Source organism: Suncus etruscus, chromosome 6, assembly GCF_024139225.1.
Source record: "Suncus etruscus isolate mSunEtr1 chromosome 6, mSunEtr1.pri.cur, whole genome shotgun sequence".
Lineage (NCBI taxonomy): Eukaryota > Metazoa > Chordata > Mammalia > Eulipotyphla > Soricidae > Suncus > Suncus etruscus.
This window is the reverse complement of record NC_064853.1, coordinates 3,960,737-3,986,054: the sequence shown is the minus strand read 5'-3', so window position 1 is coordinate 3,986,054 and position 25,318 is coordinate 3,960,737. Positions and strand designations below refer to the sequence as shown.

General features: G+C 46.4%; 2 protein-coding genes across 2 annotated transcripts in view; both read left to right on the top strand.

The window, feature by feature from the left end:
- ERRFI1 (ERBB receptor feedback inhibitor 1) overlaps positions 1-25,318 on the top strand; it is a 731,587-nt gene that overhangs the window by 56,568 nt on the left and 649,701 nt on the right. The gene's annotated exons all lie outside the window — the stretch shown is intronic.
- On the top strand, positions 1,810-13,181 carry TNFRSF9 (TNF receptor superfamily member 9). The gene is made up of 7 exons (XM_049775435.1): positions 1,810-1,909; positions 3,295-3,402; positions 4,382-4,519; positions 5,135-5,201; positions 8,591-8,724; positions 9,446-9,580; positions 13,051-13,181. The coding sequence occupies exons 1-7, from the start codon at positions 1,810-1,812 to the stop codon at positions 13,149-13,151; spliced, it is 783 nt and encodes a 260-aa protein (XP_049631392.1). The 3' UTR covers positions 13,152-13,181.

Here is a 25,318-nt window from a genome sequence, read left to right as displayed (position 1 = left end):
CCTGGACTGTATCACCTCCCTTCATGCTGGGGCCAGGTGGTTCCACTGCTCACCCTCCTGCTGCTGCCCTTTCTCCCCTTCCTCCGCCTCCATCTCCTCCTCTTCTTGCTCTTCTTCATCCCTCTCTTCCCACCTTTTGCTCCTCCCTATTCTCCCTCCCTCTTCCTCCTGTTCCTCCATCTTCTCCTTCTCTCCCTCCATCCGCTCCTTCTTTCCTCCTCCACCTCCTCCTCCTCCTCCATCTCCCCTGCTCCTCTTCCTTTACCTCCTCCTCCTAATCCCTCCCTCCTTTCCCCTACTCCTTCTGCTTTTCCTTAACAATTTCTGCAACAATAGTTCTTTTTGTTTTGTTTTGTTTTGTTTTGGGGCCACACCTGTGGGCGCTCAGAAATGGCCCCTGGCAGGCTCGGGGGACCACATGGGATGCTGGGATTCGAACCACCGTTCATCCTGGGTCAGCTGCGTGCAAGGCAAACGCCCTCCCACTATGCTATCTCTCCAGCCCCAAGAATAGTTTTCTTAAAGCCCTCCCAGATTTCAACTTTACCCATAGCTTGAACCCGCTGTGGTCACTCGAGGCTGGCCTTAACTCTGTCCCTCTGTCCCTCTCTCCCCTGCTCTGCTCTCCCAATTCCTAGCTGTCTCCAATCCAGCAAGTGAAAAAGGATCCAGGAGATGACATCTGGCTGCCAGAAGAGCCTGGGTTCTCATCCTAATGGGTCGGGGTGGGTATGACAGGGGGTTCCTTTGGAAGCCTGTGCCTTCAGGAAAGAGGGGACAGCATCAGGCAGAAGCAGGGGATGGAGTGGGATGGGATGGGGGTGTCCCCTGGCCTGGCTGAAATCTCCCACGGGGGTCAGCTGTCTTCAAGTGATGGCTCCCTCCCCAGCAGTCCAACCTGGATCCTGGCAGCAGAAAATAGTTTCCAAGAACTAGTATCAAATGCCACATTCAATGCGGGCAGGGCTGTGGGGATTTTGGGGTCAGCAAATATCAAATGAGCCATTTCGGCGAGGGGATTTCCCGCGAGGCCCCGCCCCAGCTAGTCCCGCCCCTCCCCAGCCTCAACTTTCAGCTGCTGGGAGCCCTGGCCCCAGCTCAGTGCCTCCAGGTTTGTCTCTTGGGGACAGAGGGGTGTGACTCAAGGGAGGCTTTAAACTTTATTCCTGGGGTGAGGATGGAGGGGGAAGCTTTCCACTTGCCTGAAACTTTTCTTTGTAGCTCATGACACAAGGTGAGAGTGAATCTTGGGTTCCAGAGTTTATTTTCCCTTTGCCTGGGAGTTTCTTTCTGACTTCCAGTCTGGGGAAATTGTGCTGATGAATGGAGGGGCGCTGCCACCTCCCAGGAGGTGAGCTGCTGGGATGCTCCCCACCGAGCTTGGCAGGACAAATGAGAGCTGGGCTTCTGAGCATGGCACCTTTTCCTCTGCAGGGGCTGCTGCCAGCACTGAATGGGAGCTGCTGAAGTCTGGATGCAACACTCTCAAATCTATGTAAGTTTTTTTCCCCAAGTTCTCATTCCTGTTGTGTCCCCATTTTTGCGGAGCTCATGGGGGAAAGGAGCCTTCATTTGGACACACCTGTAAGCTGCCTGGTCCCAGAAGGGTCACCCTCCCAATATCTGCTCCTTCCTTGTTCCTGCAAATTCCCAGCTGAGGTTCCTGGAAGGGGTTTGTCTACACAATGGGAGAAAGCTGGAAACAAACCTCATTCTCTCCTGCAGCTTACCTTTGGCAACACCAGTGACTTCGGTTAAAATCCCATTGGCAGCCGCGCTGCAAAGCTGAGCTCCAGGCACTGCTACGCCATGGGCAGAGGCTGTTATAACCTTGTGGCCGCGATGCTGATCATCGTGAATCTTGAGGAAACGAGGTGTTCACCAGACCGGTGTGGTGGCTGTGTGGCTGGTAAGACACGACAAATGACATAGCAGGGGCTGTAAGGAGCGGAGAAGGATCTTTTCTGGGCTCAACTGTGTGTCCCTTGGAAGCCCTCTCCCAACGGGGTGAATGAAATGACTTGGCATCTTGGTGTCTCTCACTCCAGCTGCTTCTGAGCTAAGAAAACTTTCTCCCCAGTAGTGCTGGGAACCCCCCAGGGAGAAAGCAGGAGAATTCCCAGCACCAGGAAATGTTTGCACATCCTGGTGCTCCCAAGAAGGGCACCTCTTGGGCTGAGCTCCAGGCTCAATGCAAGGACCTCCTAGAGTTTTCTTTTTGATTTTTGGGGGGCACATCCGGGGGCACTCAGGGGGCTCTGTGCTCAGAAATTGCTCCTGGCAGGCTTGGGGACCATATGAGTCTGTCTGGGGTTGGCCACATGCAAGGCAAACACCCTACCCCTCTGCTATCACTCTGGGATCCCTTCTAGGTTTTTTAGGGGGAAGTGTTATACCATATTCAGCAATACTCAGGGGTTCCTCCTGGTTCTGCACTCAGGAATCCCCTTTGGGAGACCCCATGGGATGCCAGGGATCGAACCTGGGTCAGCTGAGTGCAAGACAAACATTCTCCCCACTGTGCTATCACTCTGGCCCCCAGTCCCCTCTATGTTACCCCACAGGCAAAGAGAAGGATTTCACGACATTACTTACTGAACTGGGACTGGGATGATGCCTGGTGCAGAATTGTCCCTGCCATGACTTTCTTGTGGTGACCACCGTGGCTTCTAGAAAAGGAAGTGTCATTCCTTCCTCCCTCCCTCCTTTCTCTCTCTCTCTCTCTCTTTCTTTCTTTCTTTCTTTCTTTCTTTCTTTCTTTCTTTCTTTCTTTCTTTCTTTCTTTCTTTCTTTCTTTCTTTCTTTCTTTCTTTCTTTCTTTCTCTCTCTTTCTTTCTCTCTCCCTTCCTTCCTTCTTCCTTCCTTCCTTCTTCCTTCCTTCCTTCTTTCCTTCCTTCCTTCCTTCCTTCCTTCTTCCTTCCTTCCTTCCTTCCTTCCTTCCTTGCTTCCTTCCTTCCTTCCTTTCTTTCTTTCTTTCTTTCTTTCTTTCTTTCTTTCTTTCTTTCTTTCTTTCTTTCTTTCTTTCTTTCTTTCTTTCTTTCTGTACACCTGGCAGTGCTCAGGGCTCTCTCCTGGCTTGCTCTCAGAAATCACTCCAGGCAGGCTCAGGGGACCTATGGGATCCTGGGGATCAAACCCAGGTCAGCTGCATGCAAGGCAAATGCCCTCACCACTGTACTATTGCTCTGGCCCTCAGACGCGCCGTTTCTTGTTCTCATCTTCCTGTTCCTCCTAATGCCATGGGACACTCACTGGCCAGTCAAATGCCCACCAGCTCTTCTCTGTCCTTTCCAGGTACTTTCTGTGGGAAAGGCATCAACCAGCCTTGCTCCTTCTGCCCTCCAAACAGTTTCTCCAACAGCAGTGGGCAGAAGGCGTGTGACCTGTGCAGACGGTGTGAAGGTAGGAGAGAGAGAGAGAGAGAGAGAGAGAGAGAGAGAGAGAGAGAGAGAGAGAGAGAGAGAGAGAGAGAGAGAGATGAGGCTTGGTTAGAGCCTGACAGGAGACACCAGCTTTGGTGCTCCGTGTGCTGGTTTCCAGTCAAGACACTGTGTCGTGAGAGGGTGATTTTGCTTTCATTATTAAGCCTGCCCAGAAAAATAATTTTTATAATAACAATAAATGGTAGACTTGAGTATTTTTTGTATTTATTTTTGGTTGGGGGGGCACACCCAGTAGTACTCAGGGGTTACTCCTGGTTTCTGCACTCAGGGATCACTACTGGAGGGGCTCAAGGGGCCATCTGGGGTGCTAGAGATGGAACCCAGGTCAGCTGTATGCAAGGCAAATGCCCTATCTGCTGTACTTTGGCTCTGTCCCCCTTGAATTTTATTTTGGGGGGCTTTCAGGTGGTGCTCAGGAGGCCCTGGCTACCCCATTGGCAGTGGTCTGCCAGTTGAGCTGGTGGATCAATGCAAGGGCCTGATGAAGCAGTTCTGTTTGCACCCAGCTGTGCCAGGGGTATCCAGATCACCCCAAAGTACTGGAGTACTCCAAGATCATGTCCTATGGGGCTTGGAGCCTCCACATTTGTACCTAACAATGCTTGGGGGAACCATTTGGTGTCAGGAACTGAAATAGGGTCAAGTGCATGCTTAGCCTGGCCCCTAACCATTGGGCTATCTCTTCCTACTCTCCCCAACACCCCCCCCCCAAACTGAAGTGTTTTCATTATAAGAGGAAACAGTCCCTCCACAAGAAAGAAGGTGTTCACGAGAAAACTATGCAATCTCCTTTAGAGAGAGTGACAGTCTTGGTTCTGTGTCAGCCACCGGGGATGTGGTGAGTGAAGTGACACCAGGCCTTCCTTAGCACTAGACAGATACCAGCCATCCTGGGTTTGAGGGGCCCCAGGGTAACGTGACATCGGGGGACCTTGCAGGTGTCTTTAAGACCAAGAAGCCATGTTCTCGCACCAGCAACACTGAGTGTGAGTGCATTTCGGGCTACCACTGCGTGGGCGCAGGCTGCAACCAGTGCCAACAGGACTGTGAAGAAGGCCAAGAACTAACCCCGGAGGGTGAGTAAGGGACTTCAGGGCTTGGTGTAAATGGCTGTTGGGTTAGGACTAGGGGCTTCAAATCCTCAAGTCAAAGAGAGGTTTGAGAGATTCTTAACAAGTCATGAATCAGTAAGTCAAACAGATTATTATTATTATTATTATTATTATTTTTGGTGTTTGGGCCACACCTGGCAGCACTTTGGGGTTCTTCCTGGCTCTGTGCTCAGGAATCACTCCTGGCAGGCTCAGGGGACCCCATGGGATGCCGGGAATCAAATCCGGGTTGGCCATGTGCAAGGCAAACACCCTCCCTGCTGTGCTATTGCTCCAACCCCAAGCAGACAATTCTTACAAGATTCTTTCCCAGTTATTGGAAAGCACTTGAAATCATGACATTTATTATTACCCAGCCGCACACCCTGACGTGATTATGTACATATACAACAGTCCATGGACAGTGAACATAAACCCTTAGTCAGTTGGGGATTCGGTTTCAAGAAGACTGAATAATTGCCGTAATTGTGTGCAGCGAATGACTTATGTTGTGTTCGAGTTCACCCCAGAAAGTTTTCAAATATTCTCAATCCTTTCTTGGAAATGATTATTTTTCATCCTTTTTTTTTTTCAAATAAGGCTGTAAAGACTGTGCTTTTGGGACATTTTATGACCAGAAATATGGTGCCTGTCAACCCTGGACAAAGTATGTATGATTTCTTTTTGCTTAACATGACGAGAGTTGGGATTAAGCTGCTCAAATCAAGCCATGTGGGACTTGGACCCTTTTCAAAACTTAGCAAGTGGCTAGAAGGCGTGAACCACTGAGAGGCAGAGTGGAATCAGGCCGGAAGAAGAGTGACTTCATCCCCAAAGTGGGTATTCTCCTCCAGCAATTATGCCCCTCTACAAGGTCTGAGTGCCAGCTGCTAGTGAGGTCCACCCAGGGATGGCAGATCATCAGGCGAGTGGAGAGAGAGAGAGAGAGAGAGAGAGAGAGAGAGAGAGAGAGAGAGAGAGAGAGAGAGAGTTCTGCCAGATTCTATTTATTTATTTATTTATTTATTTATTTATTCATTTTTTGGTTTTGGTTTGGGGTTACACCTGGCACCACTCAGGGGTTACTCCTGGCTCTGAGCTCAGAAATCGCTCCTGGCAGACACAGGAGACCATATGGGATGCCGGGATTTGAACCACTGTCCATCCTTGGTCTGCTGAGTGCAAGGCAAACGCCCTACTGCTGTGCTATCTCTCTGACCCCCAGACTCTCCTTTTGGGGGGGTCACACCCGGCAGCGCTCAGGGGTTACTCCTGGATCTATGCTCAGAAATCACTCCTGGCAGGCTCGGGGGACCATATGGGATGCTGGGATTTGAACCAATGGCCTTCTGCATGACAGGCAAACACCTTACCTCCATGCTATCTCTCTGGCCCCAGACACTCCTTTTTTTATAGTTAGGGCAGTTGTCAGTTACAACTGACAGTTACAAATGTCAGTTCGACTACCATTACAGGGGGGATGTCACCACCCCTTAAAGTTTCATTGACTACCTTAAATACATCAACATCCTTCCCCCATCTCAAGCATGCCAAAACTGTCACTGTCACATGACTTCTGTTTCTGTCCCTTGTCCTCATCCACATGGCTGCTCCTTCCTCCCTCATGGAGAAGCTGATATTTAAGTAATGAGTTTTCCTCACTGAGAGGAGTGTGGGAGAGGTACAAGGCATTTTTATGGGCATTTTCCAGAACGATACCTGGGCAAACAGGACCTCAACAGGCAGGAAAACAGTTGGCAGTGTCCACTGGAACTTTCCTGTCCCTTGCCTCATCTGGACTAGCTCTGCTTGAAGTGTGGTCGTTTATTTTCTAGCCTAACCAGGGCACCATCGACCCAGAGAACAAGCGCTTAGAGACTTAAAAAGGCAAATTGAAAGTCGTCATGTGTCCACCAACACTAGTGACTAGTCGGTCTTGTGGTTGGAATTATTTTGTGAAAATTGGATGGTACTGGGAAAAACCTTCAGTTTTTGGTGATACTCTACTAAAGTATGAGTTTGTGATAGATCTGAGTGTTTTACTTCTTAGGCTTTACAACACAAATAGTTTTACAAAGTAGGGATTCAATGGAGCTTTATTGGAATAAGCTGGGGTGAGTGGCCTTTGGGGCGAGTGAAGGGTCAGAGAAGATGAATGGAGGCAAAGATGATGACTGCAGGGGTGATGCTGCTGCAGGTGGTATGGACAATGAGGTTAATGATGACACGATGGGGTGTGAGGATGGTGGTGGCCACGGTGACAAGGTTCATGATGGTGGTGATGGGGTGACAGTAATGACAAGAGTGAGGAGGGCCTGGATCCCGATGGCAGTCACGTGACGCTGGTCATGGCAATGATGGGATAGTAGAGCAAGAGGACGGTGCTGATGGTGAAGATGAGGAAGATGATGTGATAGGGATCGTGAGGACGGTGATGGTGTCCATAGTGGTGACGTGATGATGAGGCATGGATCCTGATGGCAGGGATGCTAGTGATGGACGATGATGGGATAGTGATGTTGACTGTTGAATCAATTTATTAATGTTTACATTAATTAATTAATGCTTACATTAATTAATGCTTACATTACATCCTTGATGGTGGATGGACGGTGAGGCCTTTCTCATCTAGCCTGGAGCCTGTACCCCCTTCCTGCCAGCGGGTCTGAGGGTTCAGAATAGCGATGAGGAAATGATCCACAAGCAGTCAGTAGAAGTCAGGAGACATGAAGCTTTATTCTCAATAAGGCCCTAGCCACCATGTTTGGCTTCATCTAACCTTTTAAGTATCCTCCTTAAGCTGCCCTGCATCTGAACCAGTCTCTGCCCTCTCTCTTTTTTTTTTTTTTTTTTGGTTTTTGGTTTTTGGGCCACACCCGGCGGTGCTCAGGGGTTACTCCTGGCTGTCTGCTCAGAAATAGCTCCTGGCAGGCACGGGGGACCATATGGGACACCGGGATTCGAACCAACCACCTTTGGTCCTGGATCGGCTGCTTGCAAGGCAAATGCCCCTGTGCTATCTCTCCGGGCCCATCTGCCCTCTCTCTATCCTGCCTCCTCCTCCCGCTTCTTGCAGAATCCCCTTCTTAGTCCTCTGAACCTCCTCGTCTGCCCCTGAGGCAACCCCTTTATTAGCAACCACAGACCCCTCCCATCCAGGTGAGCTAGGAGGAAGTTGGGGGAAGGGTAGCCGTTGACCGTGGTGATGGTGATCAGAATCCCAACAGCACTGATGCTGGTGACTATAAGCAGTGATCCTGAGGGTGGTAATACAGGTGCTAATGGCGGTGATGGTGACGATGATGACGATGATGAAACTGATCATGATGATGGCGATTCTGGTCATGTGATCATGATAACAAGTATCATGAGGCTGGTAGCCTGACGCTATTAACAATGGTAATTTGCTGGTGATAATGATTGTGGGGGTGATGATGATGATGTTCACGGTGATGCTCAAGAGCTGATGACAGTGATCGAGCTGGTGGTAACCCTGGTAAAGATGACATGAAGGTGATCGCTGCTACTTACGGCCCGAGAGGCAGCCTGTGCCAGCCAGTGATCAGTTGGCTTTTCACAAACTGTCCTTGGGATGTGAAAAGCATATTATGCAGATGAAGAAACCGGGGCTCACAGAAAATACCCCATTTGCCCACAAGTTCTTCTTGTCAAGTGGCCGAGCCAGAACCCTCAGCCCAGATGTCCCCAATGCCAACACATCCCAGGGCCAGAGTCCTAAGCCTAAGATGTTGAGTTTTCTGCCCTTTGCCTGTGCCACGTGTGACCTCAGACCTTGAAAGCAAGAGACCAAGCAAGCACAATCATCTGAATCTCATGCATCAGGGCCATAGGCTTAGAAGGAAGAAGAGCCAGTGGGCTGGGGAGATTGGGGAAGGGGGAGTTGAGATGACCAGCTAGAAGGATTCTGGGTGCCTTTTTCCCTATGCACCTCAAGCCTCTCCCCCAGCTGTGTTTCCAAAAAACATCGAAGTTTAGTCCTGCATGGCCTTTCCGTACTCAGACCATATATGGCTTCCTTCCCTCCACCCTCCTCAGCTGCTCCTTGGCTGGGAAACACCTGTTGGTTGCTGGAACGAAGGAAAAGGATGCGGTGTGTGGCCCCAACTTGGTGGACTTCTCTCCAGGAACACTGTCGCCCACCATAGTGATCGCTTCTGTGAGAGCCTCAGGTAGCCAGGCTGTTGGCTGGGGTTAGACCAGGGTTAGTACCATGGCTGTTCTTAGGGGACCTGGAGTGCCCGATGTCTCGTGCCTCAAGGTCTCTGCCTGCTGTGATGACCTCATTGGCCTCCTCAGTCCCTTTCTTTTTTTTTTTTTTTTTTTGGTTTTTGGGCCACACCTGTTTGATGCTCAGGGGTTACTCCTGGCTATGTGCTCAGAAATCGCCCCTGGCTTGGGGGAACCATATGGGACACCGGGGGATGGAACCTCGGTCCGTCCTAGGCTAGCGCTTGCAAGGCAGACACCTTACCTCTAGCGCCACCTTCCCGGCCCCCTCAGTCCCTTTCTAAAAGGATTCCCTGGGGTCTGCTTTCAGTCTGAGCATGCCCAGCAGCTGGCATGGGGGATGGTGCAACCCCATAGCACACCTTTAAGAAGGCCCAGTGAAGGGGAATCAGACGCCGCAGTATTCCCCAGAGGCCAAACCACCTAATTTGGGTTAGCCTTTAAGGAAATTCTATAGTTCTTTGTTTGCAGGGGAGGGGACACACCCAGCAGTGTTCAGGCTCTGCACTCAGGGATCACTCCTAGTGGAACTTGGTAGACCCTATGGGATCCCTGGATCGAACCTGGGTCACAGCGTGCAAGGCAGGTGTCCTCCCTGCTGTGTTCTGAATGATAGAAACTCATCTGTCCTGATTCTCAGTTTACTCACTCCTGTCCCTCCAGGCCAACCCACCCAGGTCCTGGGGGTCCTCCTCATGCTGACGTCCACCACCATGGTCATCCTGGTGCTCATCCTCGTGATCCGCCTTTCAGTGCTGAAACGTGGTCGGAAGAAGCTGTTGTTCCTCCTCAAGCAGCGTGAGTCCCCAAAGTGCTCCTGCCTTGGCTCTGACAGCACAGCAACTGAGAGGAGGGAGGGAGAGAGGATCGAGGGAGTAGGAGGGATATTGGGGCTGTACCCAGTGATGCTCAGGGATGACTTCTGGCTCAATACTGAGGGATCACTCTGGGTGCTGTACAGTGCCGGGGTTCGAACTGGGATCTGCTGCGTGTGAGGCAAGTTCATGGCCTCCAGGTCTGCCCCAAAGAGGGTCTTTCTCAGTTGGGGAACATGGATATAGCTATATATTTGTTTGTGACTGTATGTGTATCTGGGTGTGACTGTCTCTTGTGTGTCTGTGTTCTGTGTGTTTATCTGTGTTTCTTTGTGCCTGTATCTGAGTGTTGTTTTTTTTTTGTGTGTCTGTGTCTATGTGTATCTTTGTATGTGTCTGTCTCTGTGTATATCTGTGTCTATATATGTCTTTGTGTGTTACTGAAACATGTGTCTGTTAGTGTCTCTATTTGTATGTGTATGTCTCTGTTGTCTGTCCTGTGTGTTGTGTGTCTGTGTCTATGTGTAATTATATATGTGTGTTTTGTCTCTGTGTGTATCTGTCTTTGTGTGTGACTGAATATGTGTCTGTGTGTCTCTATTTGTATGTGTATGTCTCTGTCTTTGTGTGCCTCTATGTATATGTGATTGTTTGTGTGTCCTGTGTTTGTGTCTATGTGTGTATCTGTGTTTGTCTATCTGTGTGTATGTATGTCCATCAGTTGTGTCCTGTCATGCCTCTATAAAGACCTCTGGCCTCAGGTTTTGTCCTGTCATGCCTCTATAAAGACCTCTGGCCTCAGGGCTGTAGAGAAGAAGGTCAGCCTGAACCTGGGCCCGACTCTCTGTGTGGATAGCAGAGTCTGAAGGGACAGAGAAGTGGCTTCCTAAACTAGGCTGTCAGAGCACACACATGGGTTCCCGGGACAGCTTTATGGGCTTCCCTCAGGGGACAGTCCCAGAGGGGATCCTGGGAAAGTGAGAGCAGGTGGGGTTTACTCAGTTGCCTTTGAAGGGGACACGGTCTTGTCTCCAGGGGGGACAGGCCAGGTCTAGCAGTGTGGGTCTGACATGGACCTCACTCCCAGACCAGCCCTGTGACACATCAGAGAGCGAGAGAGCACGACAGTCTGTGTGGGTTGTTAAAAATAGCCCCTGTGGCCGGGGACTTGTCTGAGGTCAGAGAACATGCGTGGGCAGCTGGGCCCGAGCACCCCTGAGCACCACCCACCTTCTATATATAGATGGAGAGGAAAGTGGGGCGTGGCTGTCACCCCAGCACTGGTGCCTATGGTCCCTTCTTTGAGGTGAAGGAAACCTGCAGATGGGGTCAAGAGCAGTTAAACAGCCCCTGGCTGGGGCCAGATATGGAATATCAGCTCCCAGAAACCCCTGGGCCCCTTCTCCAGCTGAGACCCCCAAGGACCCCACTGCTGCCCCTGTAAGCTGCTCATGGTTCCATTCCTGGCTTTTGTTGGCAGCTTCGCCACTTGGCAGCCCCGAGTAAAGCACTCTGTGTCTGCTCTCTACACTCCAGTTTCCTGGTCTTGGCCAAGCCTGGCTGTGCTCAGGGACTACTCCCTATTTGATGCTCGCTCTGCTGCATGTAATCTTGGAGATTGAGCCCGGGACCCCACATATGCAAGACAGTCTCTCTCTGCCCTGCTTCCTCCCACCCTGAGTCCATGTTTTCCTTCACACAATCTCCATTGTGCTTTTAAAAATGAGGTCATGTTGGGGCTCAAGCGATAGCACAGCGGGGAGGCTGTTTGCCTTGGACCCAGCCAACCTGGGTTTGATCCCAGCATCCCATAGGGACCCCCGACCCAGCCTGCCAGGAATGATTCCTGAGCACAGAGCCAGGAGGAATCTCTGAGAACCCGCTGGGTATGACACCAAAAAACTAAAGATGAAATATGATTTACAGTCATTAACTGCCATTTCAGGCTTTCAGCCCTCTGTTCTATTTGTTGTTGTTGTTGTTGTTGTTGTTGTTGTTGCTATTTTGGGCCACACCTGGCAGTGCTCAGGGCTTATTCCTGGCTCTGCACTCAGGGATCCCTCATGGTAGTGCTGGGGGGACCCTAGGGAATGCCAAGGATCAAACCCGGATCAGCCGCATGCAAGGGAGGGAGTCCTCCATGCTGTGCTATGACTCTGGCCTCTCCATCATGTGATTTTGCTCCTTCTTTCCTGTCTCTTCACTTGATCCGGGGCTGAATTTTCTCCACCAGAGGCTGTTTCCCCAACATGGGTGGAGTGTGTTTTTAGACCAAGATGGTTGGATACTTTTCTCTGAGTATCTGGGGATACTGAGGCACAAGTTTGTGTGTCTCCTTGAACTTAGTAAATGTCGGGCTGCTGCTGGGGTGCTGAGGAACACTGAGTAGATCCCCCACTTTCCAAACTGGTCGGGAAGTTTCCCCACAGCCCATGAGCACCTCTAGTAGCTGCCATCCTTGTGGCCCCGGGCATCAGCACCCACTGCCAGCAGTGTCTGGTGTGTAGCTGGGTAACCACATCTTGGCCCAATCTGGAGCTGTGTTTTCTGGATGGTCATTCTAGGTTCTGTTGGCCATCTGTGGTCCTCAGGTCACACCTAGCAGCACTCAGAGATTACTCTTGGCTCTGCACTCAGAAATCACCCCTGGCAGGCTTGGGGGACCATATGGGACACCTGTATTCAAACCACTGTCCACCCTGGGTCGGCTGCGTGCAAGGCAGACACCCTACCGCTGTGCTATCTCTCTGGCCCCAGGGGGGTTCTGCTTTTGAGTAGTACACTGGTTGCCCTTGGGCTGTCTGTGTCCCAGTTCTCTTCAAGTTCTTGAATCTGTTTACCACGTTCATGCAAATCTTTTTTCCCCACACACTGGCCCCTGCCTTGCTTCTGCTTTTTAGGTCTAACCTCTGAGTGAAGTTCGTCAACATGAGTTCAAACCTCTCAGTTGCTCCCAGGCCTGAGCAATAGCACAACAGTAGGGCATTTGCCTTGCATGCGGCTGACCCGGGATGGGCTCAGGTTCGAATCTCGGCATCCCATATGGTCCCCCAGGCCTGCTAGGAGCGATTTCTGAGCACAGAGTCAGGAATAACCCCTGAGCGCCGCTGGGTGTGGCTCAAAAACCAAAACAAAAACAAAAAATCATCTTGCAGAGACATAGCGCAGACTTTACATGCAAGACATTGGATTCATTCCTCAGCACTGCATGGGCCTCTCAGTACTTCAGGGAGCAGCCCCTTAGCGCTGTTGGATATGACTCTCTTCGCTGCCTGCTCAAAAAAAAAAAAATTCTGAGGAAGAACTTGGGTCTTGCCCTGGACTGTCTGGAGGGTGTGCTGGCAGTCTCTGAGGTTTGCTGCTTGGATGTGCTCTGAGAGAGATTCCCAGGTGGTGAGTAGGACTGTGGCAAGGCCACCAGAGCTGAATGTGTGTCCTGTGCTTTGTCCTCAGCCTTCCTGAGTCCCGTGCACACTTCCCAAGAGGAAGACACTTGTAGCTGCCGCTTTCCTGAAGAGGAGGAAGGAGAATGCACGCGCTGTGAGGTTGCCTAGTAGTGACCTTCCGGCACATTCTGTGAAGTGTCCAAGAAGAAATATGGGTCCCTTTCTTCCATCTTTCTCAGGGGGCATCCTGGATCCTGCCCAGAAGCTCCCTGACTTCTTCAACACTTTGAACAGATGCCTTGTGGTGGGAGAGCTGGTGGAAAGACCCCTTCCCAGATGACCCCCCCCCCCAACTGGCTCCAGCCCGAGTCTGGATTGCTCCAGAGGATTCTGGAGGAATCCAGAATTTGCATTTCTCCCTCCTTGAAGCCACTAACCTAGCTCACACTGTAAAACTCAGCTCCCTTTGTCCTGTACCAATAGGATGGATGACAGGGCACCAGAAGGGGCAGGAAATGGCCTGACTCAGTTTCCTGTCATCATCAACCAGTCAGTCACATCTAATGCTGTTGCCCAGATGGGTTGACCATGATCAAGGTCGGGATTCAGGCTGGAAAGGACCTTGGAGGGGAGTTGGGAAAGATATCTGGTGTCCCTGCATGGCCCAAAGCTTTCATCCACCCTCCCTGAGGTTTTAGTTTGGAGTCTTAAAATAATGAGGAAAGGGAGCCGGATAGATAGCATGGAGGTAGGGCGTTTGCCTCGCCTGAAGAAGGATGGTGGTTCAAATCCTTACATCCCATATGGTCCCCTGAACCTGCCAGGAGCGATTTCTGAGTGTAGAGCCAGGAGTAACCCCTGAGCGCTGCCGGGTGTGACCCAGAAAACAAATAAATAAATAAATAATGAGGAAAGGGGCCAGAGAGATAGCACAGCAACAGGGCATTTGCCTTGCGTGCAACTGATGTAGGCTGGACAGCGGTTCGAATCCTGACATCCCATACAATCACCCTTGCCTGCTAGGAGCAATTTCTGAGGGCAGAACCAGGAGTAACCCCTAAGCGCTGCCGTGTGTGACCCAAAAACCAAAATAAATAAATAAATAAATAAATAAATAAACAAACAAACAAATAATGAGAAAAATCATGGGGCACAGCAGGAAGGGCATTTGCCTTGCTTACAGTTAAACTGCATTTAATTCCGGCATCCCACATGGTATCCCAAGCTTGCCAGGAGTGATTCCTTGAGTGTAGAGCCAGGAGTAACCCCTGAGCTCTGCCATTTATGGCCCCCAAATAAACAAACAAAAAAAGATAATCAGATATGATGCCCAACAGTCATCAGGGTCCTCTCAGGGCCCAGCCAGAGCACAGAGCTAGCACTGTCCAGCCTGGCTCCTGGGCCAGAAAAGGAGAAGCCTCTTGTGCCATCAGAGCCTCTGGGCTAGGAGGGGAACTGTCCTGTGCGGGGCTGTCCTTGGGCATTGTCCACCTGGTCACAGCAGCCTCTCTTGGACAGGTTGAATCTACACTCCTTAGGTTTAAAAAAGTATTATAAATTTGGGGCCAGAGTGATAGCACAGCAGGGAGGGTATTTGCCTTATCCATGGCTGACCCGGGTTGAATCCCTGGCATCCCATAGGGGCCCCTGAGCCTGCCAGGAGTAATTCCTGAGCACAGAACCAGGAGGAACCCTCAGTGATACTGAGCACTAACAGTACATGCCCCAAAACGGGATTGTTTTGTTTTGTGTATTGAGCTGTGGTGAACAATTCCATGCTCATGAAGACAGACACAACTTTTCTTTGAGCACCCAGAATTCTGTTTATGACTCATATTGTGCACGTGGCTGGCATAGAGTCACGCAGATAGGCCATAATTTTCAGTCCCTTTTCTCCCGAGTGATGCCTGTACGTTCTTCTTTCACCAGGACGAACATGTTAGGAGGATGTGCTAATATAAGCAGAAAACCAATGCCCAGCCTGATGGGGGAGGGGGAACTGCAGAGCGCAACAGAGCCTTCTAGAAGGTTCTGCAGTCATTGAGGGTGGACTGCGCTTGTCAGGATTAATCTACTCTGGGATTTCCATCAGGTTTTGCGTACTTTAGGTTCGTCAGGGGCTGCAAGTACATCAGGCTGGGAGTATTCAGCGCTCCGGCTCCTCCATCTGGCTGGAGGCTCAGGCTGGGGTCTTGTCTTGGAAGCTGTGGCAGCTGCAGAACAAGCCCAGTCCTCTCCTTCCCTGGTTCCTCTGCCCCTCACTGCTTGAATACTTCTGCCGGATGCCTCTGGCTCAGTTATGGGTCTGCATCCTTGTCTTCTTCCTCTCTCCTCTCCATATCTCTCTCTCTCTCTCTCTCTCTCTCTCTCTCTCTCTCTCTCATTCTCTTTCAGTCTATCTTTTATTTACAAAATTATCTGAACACTGTGGGCTACCAAGTTGTTCATAAGACAGTTGTTCCAACACCAATTCCTCCACCATTTTCCCCTCCCATGTCCGCCCCCTTGGCGGATAATTTGCTATATATTTACTTGTTGCCAACTAAATGCTAATGAAATTATAAAAACAACAACAATAAACCTCGGGCTGGAGAGATAGCACAGCAGTAGGGCATTTGCCTTGCAAGCGGCCGACCCAGGACCAATGGTGGTTCGAATCCCTTAGCCTGCCAGGAGCAATTTCTAAGCACAAATCCAAGAGTAACTCCTAAGCGCTGCCAGGTGTGACTCAAACACAAAAACAAAAATCCTTCAGAAAACAGAAAGTGGATGCAACTTGCTCTGTCTGACAATGGGACATTAAATGTTTTTCTAGGGGTTACTAATCTGTTTAATGCAAGTTGAGCATTCTATGTTTGTGTTTGTTGAGCTGACGCAACAGCTTTGCTACTTTCATCTCTAAACTGGGGGCCCTCCTGGGTGGGTGTCAGGATGGAGGGACCTGGTGGTGGTGCTCGGTGTTGTGTATGTAAATATTTTGGGGGATTACTATGTTGCTCACCCTAATCTGTGCCCTACCCTAGGGTGTGACCTGGCATTCTGCCCCCACCCTAGGGTAGGACCTGATTCTGCTTCCACCATTGGTTGGTATCTGATCCCACCATTGGGTGGGACCTGACTCTGGACTATAAGAGCAAGGGTCTGTGGAAGGCGGGGGCTTTTTTGCTGGCTGGAACTGAAGCTGAGTCTTTGGACTTCAGTTTTGTCCATCCGAATAAAGCAAATATTTCCACAAGCCTGACTGCGAGCTGTTTACCCGCCGTTTCACCTCAGAACCGTGGGCTAGACAGGGTTGCAGACACGTGCTCCGAGCTGGAAGAAAAGGGCCTCATTCTCCATCCCTCCATCAGTCAACCTCTTCAGGGGCTGTCCTGCTACATAATGGCGCCCGAACAGGGACCTGAACCCTGGACCCTCAGAACTGTAAGTGAAATATTTCATTGGAAATTTCCTATGCTGACCATCAGATGGTTTCTGTGGTTAGTCATGTGGATTTTACCACCCTTAGTCTTACGCATTGGTGCTCTAGTATACAAGTGGATCATTCCATTTTGTTTAAAACTAATTGGTTTTGATCTAAGGACAATCACTGCAGTTGGATGGTTGTGGTCTATATTTCAAATGAAAAGTGTAGTGTCTCTAGCCATCATAGTTTGTGGAATTTCTGTGTTGACTAACGTTATTATTATGAGCATAGTTATTTGCTGTTATTTCTATTTAGGAAATAGAAAGTGTAGAAATGGTGAGGCTAAAACCAGTATAGATAATAAGGAAATTTATCTGACAAAAACTCAGACCAAGGTGCAGGCTGACGAATCCAGCCCCACCATCAACAATATAGAAATTTTTGCTGGAAGAAAAACAACTCAGAATGTTAAGCCTGATTCTAGTGAATTGCTTGACAGTAGTGACTCAGATAATGATCTACCTCCAGTGCTAACTCCACGAAGTATGCCTCCTTCTAGTCACAAAATTGAATCGCAGAGCAGAGCAGATTCAAAAAATGAACCACATGCTCGGTCTCAGAGCTCTATTCAGAGTAATTTTGCTAATCAGGCCTTATCCCCTATAGATGGGGTAAATGTTTCTAACTATGTACCCTATCAGATGGAAGAATTAGATCGGTTTAAAAGATCATGTAAAGAAAATGGGCCAAAATCGCCATACAGTGTGGAGTTATTAAGACTTTGGAGTCATAACTCATCTTGGACTTTGTATGATTTTAAAAGAATCGCTGAAATATGCCTGTCGTCTAAACAGCGAACTGAATGGGAAATGTACTATTCAGAAGGCGTAAAAGCTAAATTATATAGTCCGGATGGTATGAAAAAGCAAGTGGCAGGTGTTACTCTATCGTATGAATTATTAATGGCAGAAAATCAATTTGCAAATATTCAGACACAAGCAGCTTTACCTAAGGAAATCTTAAATTTAATCAGGGAGATTGCATTGTCAGCATGGGAAAAAATTGATTCTAACAGCATTGGTAGAGGAAACTTTTTAAAAATCACCCAAGGCCCTTATGAGTCATTTGCAGAGTTTGTAGGTAAGATTAAAGATGCTCTGAAGTTACAAGTCGAAGATGAGGAGATAAGAAACTTCCTAGTAAAATCTGTGGCCTATCATAATGCAAATTCAGCCTGTAGATTAGTATTGAATACATTAAATGAAAAGTCAGATCTGAATGATTACCTTTATGCCTGCCGGAATGTCTATGTGGAACCCCAACCCCCACCCCACTCAGACTCAGTACAAACCTTCCCAGTTACCAAGGGAACAATGTCTTACTCCCCTCGGGGACAGAACACTTTCCGGAAACCAGGTCTTTGCCCAAAATGCAAAAGGGGTCGCCACTGGGCGAAAGATTGCAGATCCAGAAACCTCATTAATAATAACCTAAGTAGAGGTTTTAACACAGTCCCCAGGAGGCAAATCACCTGCTACCATTGTGGAAAACAGGGACATATCAAAAGAAATTGTCGTCTCCTTATAAATTCAGCTCCCCAAGAACACACATACAAGATGCAGGGAAACGCCTACAGGGCCTCCCCCCAGGCCCTTCCAAATCAGGGGCAAAGTTCACAGACAATAATCCTTCCAAGCCCAGCCCAAGAAAATTCATCACGATAAGGGAATTAATCCACTCTACTTCAGGGAGTGCTGGATTAGATATATTATGCCCAGAGGACATTACAATTTACCCAGGAGCATGCCCTTACATGTTAGAAACTGGCATTGTAGGCCCGCCACCCCCAGATACCATGGGTTTGATCCTTGGCAGAAGTTCCCTCAACATAAAGGGTATATCAGTAATCACTGGTGTCATTGACTCAGATTCCATGGGAGAAATCATTGTAGTTATTACTGTACCAGTTACATGGACCTTTAAAAAAGGAGAAGCGATTGCCCAGATAGTAATAGTGCCTTATGTCAAATTTGGGACTTCAGATAAGACTAGAATTGGAGGTTTTGGAAGCACAGATCCGGGTGCTGCTCAAAACCCAATCGTGGCTCTGGTTACTAAATGTAAAGATGAACACCCAATGATCAAACTTCACTTGGAAGGCAAACCCTTTGATGGAATGATAGATACGGGTGCTCAGGTTACCGTAATTTCTGATAAAGAATGGCCAGAAAATTGGCCTCTTCAGGAAATCCCGTATTCCCTAGAAGGAATAGGAGGCCTGAGTTCCTGTCTGTTGAGTACGAGGACTATACTATTTTACGGCCCAGAAAATCAAAAAGCAATAATCAGACCTCACGTGGGCCCATTTTCACCATCCCTGTGGGGCCGTGACCTACACAAACAGTGGAAAGCAGAATTCCACATCCCATTAGCTCCAGAAGAGCCCGAACCTTCTTTTGATTTAAAAACCCAAAATTTTTAGTGGGGGCCACTACCGTAAAAACACCAGCACCAATAAAAATAAAATGGAAATCTGATGAACCAATTTGGACAGGTCAGTGGCCCCTTAAAACTGATAAATTAAAGGTGCTGACAGAATTAGTGGAGGAACAGCTAAGTTTAGGACATATTGAACCATCTTTTTCTCAATGGAATTCACCTATATTCACTATAAAAAAGAAATCCGGTAAATGGAGACTTTTGATGGATCTTAGAGCTATAAATTTATCCATGATACCTATGGGCAAATTGCAGACTGGTTTACCATCACCTGTAGTTATTCCAAAGGAATGGCCACTAATTATAATTGATCTGAAAGACTGCTTCTACCATATTCCTATCCACCCAGATGATAAAAAACGTTTTGCATTCTCAGTTCCTTCTCTCAATAATACCCATCCCTGCAGACGTTTCCAATGGACTGTTCTCCCCCAAGGCATGCTGAATTCCCCAACCATGTGTCAGTTTTTTGTAGATAAGGTTTTGAGCCCTGCTCGTGAAAAATTTCCTCAAGCCATGATATTTCATTATACAGATGATATCTTGCTCACAATGAACAACGAAACAGATTTACAGGAATTATACTCTTATGTTACTGACTGTTTACAAACATCAGGACTGAAAATAGCTTTAGAAAAAATACAGATAATGCCACCGTATCAATATTTGGGTTTTATTTTGGACCGGACGTCTATACGTCCACAAAAATTTTCTATCAAAAAAGAAAACCTCAGAACGCTTATTGATTTTCAGAGACTTTTAGGTGACGTAAATTGGCTCCGCCCTGCACTAGGAATCCCAAATGCAGAGTTATCTAATCTGTTTAAAACGTTGGAGGGTGATCCTGCTTTAGATAGCCCGAGAAATTTAACAACAGCTGCAAAAAATGAATTGGACATCTTCTTGAGCAGATTACAAAAATCGTTTCTCTCAAGATTCATCCCAGGAGAAAAGGTATTACTGTTAATCTTCCCTACTATAGAAACCCCCACAGGGGCCTTGATGCAACAGTCAGGACCTTTGGAATGGGTGTATTTACATAACAAACAACCTCGCTCAGTTGTCCCCTACTTGCAACTGATTTCAGAGATTATTATCAAGGCAAGACTCAGATCTATATCTTTACTAGGTTTTGACCCAGATATAATAGTTTTGCCAGTACCAAAAAAGGAAATTGAGTCAATATTGCCAATTAATGAATCTCTACAAAGGGCCCTCTCAGATTTCACAGGAGAAATATCCTCCCATTATCCAGCAGGAAAAATTTGGGACTTTTTAAAGAAAACTCAGTTTGTTATTTCTTCAATTGTTCGGGATTCCCCTATCCCCAATGCCAAGGTTTTTTACATTGATGGATCCCAAAATGGAAAAGGAGGAATAACTGGAGACAACATTAATATGACCATAGATACCAAATATAAATCTGCACAGAAAGTTGAATTAGCAACGTTAATTTACCTATTAGAAAATGTATCTGAAGCCATGAATATAGTTTCTGATTCTTTGTATGTGGTAAATTTATGTCATGTGATAGCCACTGCATCCCTTAATGCTAATAACCCGATCATACAGGACTTACTTAAACAATTACAGCAGCTTCTTCAAAAACGAACTGAGCCCATCTTCATCACGCATATTAGAGCCCACTCAGGTCTTCCAGGACCTATGGCTCAAGGAAATAAAACTGCTGACTTGCTAGCAATGCCTATATTTAAATCACCTGTAGAGGAACATTCAGCCCTACACACAAATGCTCGCCGTTTACATGTGAATTACCAAATTCCATGGAGGCAAGCTAGAGAAATCGTAGAAAACTGCAACGTATGTGCACCGTTAACAAAAAAGACTCACATAGCAGGAGCAAACCCAAGAGGCTTACAGTCTAACGAACTTTGGCAAATGGATATAACTCAAACAGATTTATTTCCAAGGAAACCTTATCTTCATGTTGTGGTGGACACTTATTCTCGGTTTATGTGGGCAATTCCCATGTCTTCTCAAAAATCTAAGGCTGCTTGTAGTTTTCTTTTACAATGTTTCTCTGTGATGGGTATTCCATATTCTATAAAAACTGATAATGGGCCAGCCTATGTTAGCAAAACTTTTGAATTTTTTTGTAAGGAATGGCAGATAAGACATCTCAGAGGAATTCCTTACAATTGTAGGGGACAGGCCATTGTAGAAAGGACTCACAGAACCTTAAAAACTCAATTGCAAAAAAATAGAAAAAGAGGTTTACCACCAACGGATTTGCTATCTTTGACTCTTATCACACTAAATTACTTTAACTTACCCCAAGGGGAAAGCTACACTGCAGCGGAAAGACATTTTAAAGAAGATATTCAGAGACAAGAAACAACCCATAAACCTATTTGGATCAAGGAGGATGAAAAATGGATAGCTGGCTATCTTCTCCTAAGAGGAAGGGGTTATGCCTATGTTTCTATAAATGATGACCCTCCCAAGAAATTTTGGGTTCCATTACGTCTTGTTAGAAATCGGGCTAGCACAAATGATCAGGTTCAGACTACAAACTCCCCTTCAGAGAAAAAACAGAATACTTCAGACACTAACAGCAGTAATATTACTAAGGTCTCTGGGGCAGGGAACGATTTAGCTGTCACACACCATACAATGAGTGAGACTGATGGTAGTGATAAACCCTTACACTCCGAGATGCAAAAGGAAAGACAGGAACCTGTCTTAACTGGGCTCCAAAATATAGGAAACTCTTGCTACATGAACTCAATATTGCAATGCTTGTATAATATTTCAGACTTAACTCAGTATTTTTATAAAGATCATTATAAAAAGGATATTAACAAGAAAAATCCGATGGGGCATGAAGGTAAATTAGCCGAAGAATTTGGTCGGCTCATCAAAACCATGGGAAATGGATTTCATAGATATATTAACCCTGAAAGCTTCAAAGTAACAATTGGTTTACTTAATGACCAGTTTGCTGGACACAATCAGCAGGATCCTCACGAACTACTGATGTTCCTAATAGAGGGATTACATCAGGACTTGCTTACTGTAAATCTAATGACAGACAAAACTACACATCTCATGGGAAATGAAAATTATGAACAATTTAGTCCAGAACACCAAAAGGCTCATAAATCTATTATTTATGATCTCTTTCAAGGACAATTCAAATCTATACTCCAGTGTCTCACTTGCCACCAAAAGTCTGAGGTTTATGAGACATTTGTTCATTTGTCTTTGGCTGTTACATCTACAGATAAATGTACATTACAGGAATGCCTCTCTGAATTTTTTAAAGAAGAAGAATTAAGAAATGACAACAAAGTTCTGTGCAACAGTTGCAAAAATAGAAGGGATTTTTCAAAGAAAACGTATTTATGGAAACTGCCACCAGTACTTATAATACACTTGAAACGTTTTGCTTTTGATGGCAAACAAATAAAAAAATTGCATACTTATGTAGATTTTCCTTTAGAAGACCTCAATTTAGAGGAATTCACTTCAGAGAATAAAAGCAAGATTAAGAAATACAACTTATCATCGGTGTCAAACCATTATGGTAAAGTTCACTATGGACACTGTACTTCATACTGTAAAATTGCTGCAAAACAACACTGGATAAATTTTGATGACAAGAAGATCAAAAAAGTCCCTAATACATTGGTGAAATCCACAGCAGCATACATCCTGTTTTATACTTCTTAGAGATCTACAATGAACACCAGATAATCATTTTACTTCCTTATCAGTTGCTATTAATGCTCTAGGATTCTTTCCACAGGCATGATCAATGAATATAGATTGAAAATCATGAATCCCCAATGTGTTTCCTTGTAGGATGGATTTATGTCTTAATTTCATTATTGCTCTAGGTCTCAGTTAATCATGAAATTTTACAAATTAATTTAGTCAAGGTTCACCTGAAAGAGAAATTTCTCATCATATTAATGTAGTTTTTCTTTCTAGGTATACTCATTTAACGACTTTCACTCTTTTTATTTTAACATCATTGCTTTATTTCCCTCAATTTAGGTTTTAAGACGCTTACATAATGATAATTTTAGGTGGACTTTCTTCACAGTGCTTCTTGCCTATGATTGATTATCATAAAGTTACTGTTATACAATAACTTTGTATATATACTGATATACACGTATAGTAGAGTTGTCCATGTTTGTATTATGCATGAAATTCTCTTTCAGATCTGCTAGGCAAAACCATAAAAAAAATTTTTTTTTTTGTGAATTTGAAATGATTTATCTAAACAATTGCCGGCTATTACATTTTAAGGAGCTTTTAGTTGATTCAGCTGAATTCTCTTTTCTTTTGCTCTATTTTGGATCCTTTCCAACAAATATTTTTTAGTATGAGTGAGTGTTATGGCCATATTTTTTGTGAAGTCTGTGTGTGTATGTCTTGTTTAGTGTCTGTCTGTTCTGCATATTTTGTATATAGTTTCCTTTTTCATAACTTTATCTTCCCCAAATTAGTCTTCCTTATCCTTCCTTCTCTCTTCCTAGTCCTTAACATTTTAATTTTCAGGATTTCACATGTGCAACCCATCTCCTTCACCCACAACTACAAGCTTCCTGATCTCGGCGGGAAGAAGAAATCCATGACTGTTGGAGTTTTACACCATATATGTTGCAAACTTGTTGGAAATGACACCTGGGATTTGTGTCACAATGTAACACCAGAGAAAAGATCCATGGACAAGACCCACAGTCTCTGGATCCCAGTTAAACTGTGCTATCTGAATTTCTGGTTTTCCATCCACATACAAAATGCTATTGTTGACCGTTTCTACAATGGCTACCCCAAGATTGCACCGATCCCAAAGGAAATACAGAAGCCCAACCAACTTATGATGTAATGATGTAACGCTTGGGGATGCCCCAACACATGGATGACTGTACTGGCCTTCCTTCTTCATTCAGCTTGATGTTATCTCCTGTACAAGGCTTCAACCCGCTTTTCCAGACCCATCAAGTGTCTTCTGCCGGTCTTTTTGGAGTTCCAGACCCCTCATATTTACAGATTGGTATTGAACTCTGTAGAAATTACATCTGTTGTTTTTCCTATAACTGTAATCCTTTGAAGTTATGTTTGGTACTACACTTCTTTTGACTATCGTAATTAATGTTTTTCTATTTTAGTTTTTAATATTAGGAATCGATGTTGTATTACATTAAGGTTTTGCTTTCTTGACTTTAGGTTTGTGAGTTATATATTATTGTCTATAATTTCCCAAATGATATTTTTGTCTGTTCTCAGGGTTTTTTGCGTGGGCGCATCATAGGCAAAATACTAGGTTTATAGAAGGTTCCATCCATTTTGGATGGGCCCTCAAGTTGTTTATTTACACAGGGAGGGTCTCTGCCTTAAACATTTTGTTTTGGTTTGTGACTTAAGCTCCCATCTATAAATAGTCGACATCAATTTCAGACATCTTATGGACTTCAGACTGGATTAAGAACTTGGACTAAGTTCAGATACCTATTGATCATCATTGCAGTGGCTCCCCACTGTGCAGAGGGTGTATGTGCCTCTTCTTCCGAAATAAAGGCCTAGTTCAATGCCCTCAAAGATGGGCTTTCTGGTCTACCTGAACTTGAATGAAAATGGAGCTGGAGAGATAGCATGGAGGTGAGGCGTTGGCCTTTCATGCAGAAGGTCATTGGTTCAAATGCCGGTATCTGCCAGGAGCGATTTCTGAACGTGGAGTCAGGGGTAACTCCTGAGCACTGCCAGGTGTGACCCAAAAACCACCACCACCACCACCAACAACAACAAATAAAGAAAAGGTGCTTCTTCTTGCCTGCTACACAACCTTTCTGGTGTCTCTTCGAAAGATCTATGTACGTCTTAGATTTATCTTCTCAGGAGCTTGTAGTTGATTCCTTGATACATGTTTCTGGTTTTAGACACCCTGTGCTTAGGTTAGAAGTTTTTCTTTACATTTTCCTGTGATGCGCTTATGCAAACAGCCGCTCTTTTATTATTGACTAATTTTTCTTTTAATAATTGTAGACAATATTGTTTGTTTACTAAAAACAAAAGGGGGAATTGTTGTGTATGTAAATATTTTGGGGGATTACTATGTTGCTCACCCTAATCTGTGCCCTACCCTAGGGTGTGACCTGGCATTCTGCCCCCACCCTAGGGTAGGACCTGATTCTGCTTCCACCATTGGTTGGTATCTGATCCCACCATTGGGTGGGACCTGACTCTGGACTATAAGAGCAAGGGTCTGTGGAAGGCGGGGGCTTTTTTGCTGGCTGGAACTGAAGCTGAGTCTTTGGACTTCAGTTTTGTCCATCCGAATAAAGCAAATATTTCCACGAGCCTGATTGTCTGCGAGCTGTTTACCCGCCGTTTCACCTCAGAACCGTGGGCTAGACAGGGTGGCAGACGCGTGCTCCGAGCTGGAAGAAAAGGGCCT

Excerpts from the sequence above, each read along its gene's own strand:
- TNFRSF9 (XM_049775435.1), top strand. The coding sequence starts at position 1,810 with ATGGGCAGAGGCTGTTATAACCTTGTGGCCGCGATGCTGATCATCGTG. Across the intron at positions 1,910-3,294 it reads GTGTGGTGGCTGTGTGGCTG|GTACTTTCTGTGGGAAAGGC; the intron begins GTAAGACACGAC and ends TGTCCTTTCCAG. Across the intron at positions 8,725-9,445 it reads CGCTTCTGTGAGAGCCTCAG|GCCAACCCACCCAGGTCCTG; the intron begins GTAGCCAGGCTG and ends CTGTCCCTCCAG.